We start from the raw sequence: 2,949 nt of genomic DNA on the forward strand, positions 1-2,949 counted from the left end.
AACGCCCCCCAAAGGCATCCCAGCGCCCCCCTTTTGTAAAAATGTCCACCAGCGCCCCCTGCCGTCCTCTGAACGCCCCCTGGGGGGCGGTACCGCCCATGTTGAGAACCGCTACTCTAAAGTGTAACTATTGTTTTATTGTGCTAATTGTTATAAGCATGTTGTCAGTAAATTAACATTTTGACAATTTGTACAATTCTATGATAGTATATTGGCAATGTACTCTTGAAAAAATGTGAGTATATTGAATAGACAAAGTAATTTTTTTCAATCGGAAAGTGTGTCGTAATTGATCCTTCTGTATACTGTAGCCTGATATGTTTGCAGAACTATAGTGTGTATGAAGCATGTAATGTACATAAATAATAAAAGACATTGATAAGTAACTAAAAAGTGTACTTCTTTAGCAATTATAGTAAACCAAAAGTGTAATTGGAACATGGTGTAATCACACTACTAACATAAAATATGTAATACATATATACTTAGAAGACATTCTAAATATATTTTAAATGTAAGTCGATCACAAAATAGAACACTTAAGATATACTAATCAATTACGTTTATGTCACATAGAAAGCTGACTACTTAAAGTATACAAAGTATAATGTTAGTTGTTCCAAAAAAGCATGTCGTAGTACACTTAGTATACTTTAAATTGTAATTTTCTACAATTTAACTGCTATTAAAATACACTAAGTACAAAATTAGTTGTTCCAAAATAACAGACTTCAAGTACATTGATGATTAGTCTGACTTCAGGTATGCTAAAATTTAACATTCTTAGTTATATTTATTTTTCACCTGGGGAACCAGAGTTATACACATAGAGATCAGAAGAACTCATCCCATAAAGCTCAGTCTATTGCCGTATTACAGGCAATAGCCCTGTATACGGAGCTCCCTAGGGGAGATGGGGAATTATTTTTTCTTTTGTGTTCCCTCACAATACTTTTGTGTTACCATGCAAAAGGTTTTGTGTTTTCTCGCAATAATGTACTGATTAGTTCATGCTGCATAATTGAATACTGTAAGCCTTTTCTTACGTACTTTCTGCTTTAAAATAAGGTTATGCAAGGTTTTTCCATGTATATCATATCTCGTTGTGAAATATCTGAAGTTTTATATATTTTTCTTTAGGATAGACATGTACCACCAATCTATGATATAAACAAAAACTTTCCATAAGTAGGAAAGAAATAAAAATACACATTCAAACTTGACTATTTCTGAATTTATCTGACAGTTTTGATTGTGTCTCTTTGTGTCGATAGCCTGAATGCTTTAAAGGGCCGTTTTCATATGCAGTTCTCTCATAATCTTACACAAACAGACATGAAAATGCAGTGAATAAATTAATATTCAATCGATTTTTTTGCACCAAATAGTTAATAATAAGCACGTTTTCACTGAGCCTCTTTAAATGTGTATATATTTTAAATTTACATTTGAGACTGCATACAAAATAGACCAGCAACTATTCCAGTAAGCATATTCCAAGGGAACGCAAAATTTATTGTGAGGAACGCAAAAGTATTGTGAGAGAACCCAAAACATTTTTTTTCCCATATTCCCTGGGGTGCTCTGTACTGTAAAGATTCCTTGAATGATTTGAGTACCTCGATTATTAAAATTCCTCGAGGAAATTTTAACTGCCTCAAAGCTTCGTTAAGTTATGTTGTATTATTTAGGGCTATGTACTGCTGCTTTAAGTTTGGTTGAAGTTTGTGCTAATATGGCATTTGCTTTTCTCCAAACAATACCCTGAAACAATGGCTAGGCATTGTCTTACCTGTGTTTGAGACGGGGACTTCGAGTTGGGGGGTACAAAGAAGAATGAGTGCCTTTGAAGCTCCTCTTAGCTCCCAGTCCTGGTTTGGGGCTAGGCAGACCTTTGACCTCCTCCTCCATCTTCTTCCACTGCTGGCGAGCAACCAAAAAGTCCACATGCTCAGTAGAGACATTCTCACTGAGGGTCTCCTGTTGCACATAGAAATCTAGAGGAATCTGATAAATAAAAACAAAAACAAACAAAAGAAAAACATGTGAATGAAGATTTCAAGACAGTACCAAGATGAAAAGATTATACCTGGATGTGGGTTTAGGAATATTTTAAAACGCCGGACCCACTTAAAGGACTCGGCTTCCTGCACTGGCGACGCCTGCTGGACCTCTGGGGTTCGCCTGCTGAGCCGTGGCCGGCCCCCGGACTGTTCCCTTGGGACTGTTTTGCTATGGACTCATGAAGTTTGTACACTGCTGTTTGATTTAAAACTGAAGAGATTTTTCCTAAAAGGCTATACAGCACTCTCAGTTTGTGATCAACAGACACTTCAGATAGTTAAAGAGCTGTTTTATAGTGCTGGGCAGTAGAATTTTTATTGTTATAAGAATTATTTATTTGGTGGTAACATCAGTAAAGTCTAACAATGAGGGCAAACACTGAAGCGATAATTTCACTCTTTTTCTGCTTTTGTTTTGACATTTAAATTTGTGAATGCCAGAAGTTAATGCAATCTGCTGAGTTTCCTTAGTCAAACTTTTTAAACTAATTTGGATAATTAACTGAGTTAATTACTGTTCTTTTTTTCAAAGTGCCTCAGTATGAGATATGTTGTGAATTAGTGCAATATAAATAAACTGAATTTAATAGAATTTGATAGTACCTCAAATTCTATTCAGGTACAGTGCTAAATATGCATGGCAGTGTATTTAGCACTGTAAATACTTCTAAACTAAACAAGATCGCTGCATTCAATCATGTTTGTCTGGAAGCACTTAGTATGGAGCTAACGGCTCATTTAAACTGAGCAGTGCAGCATGTATCAGTGCCACCTGGGTGAACTGCCCCCTCCCATCCATCCATCCATCCATCCATCCATCCATCCATCCATCCATCCATCCATCCATCCATCCATCCATCCATCCATCCATCCATCCATCCATCCA

At 36.4% G+C, this 2,949-nt stretch overlaps 1 protein-coding gene across 6 annotated transcripts in view; it reads right to left on the minus strand.

Annotated features, from left to right (window-relative positions):
• The window catches only part of LOC103479207 (uncharacterized), a 71,402-nt gene that overhangs the window by 25,786 nt on the left and 42,667 nt on the right, over nucleotides 1-2,949 (minus strand). For all 6 annotated transcript variants that reach the window (XM_008433507.2, XM_008433510.2, XM_008433511.2 and 3 more), the window contains one exon: nucleotides 1,793-2,007. In XM_008433507.2, the coding sequence (XP_008431729.1) occupies nucleotides 1,793-2,007 (215 nt within the window). The remainder of the gene's footprint in view (nucleotides 1-1,792; nucleotides 2,008-2,949) is intronic.

The sequence above is a fragment of the Poecilia reticulata genome, linkage group LG17, assembly GCF_000633615.1.
Source record: "Poecilia reticulata strain Guanapo linkage group LG17, Guppy_female_1.0+MT, whole genome shotgun sequence".
NCBI lineage: Eukaryota > Metazoa > Chordata > Actinopteri > Cyprinodontiformes > Poeciliidae > Poecilia > Poecilia reticulata.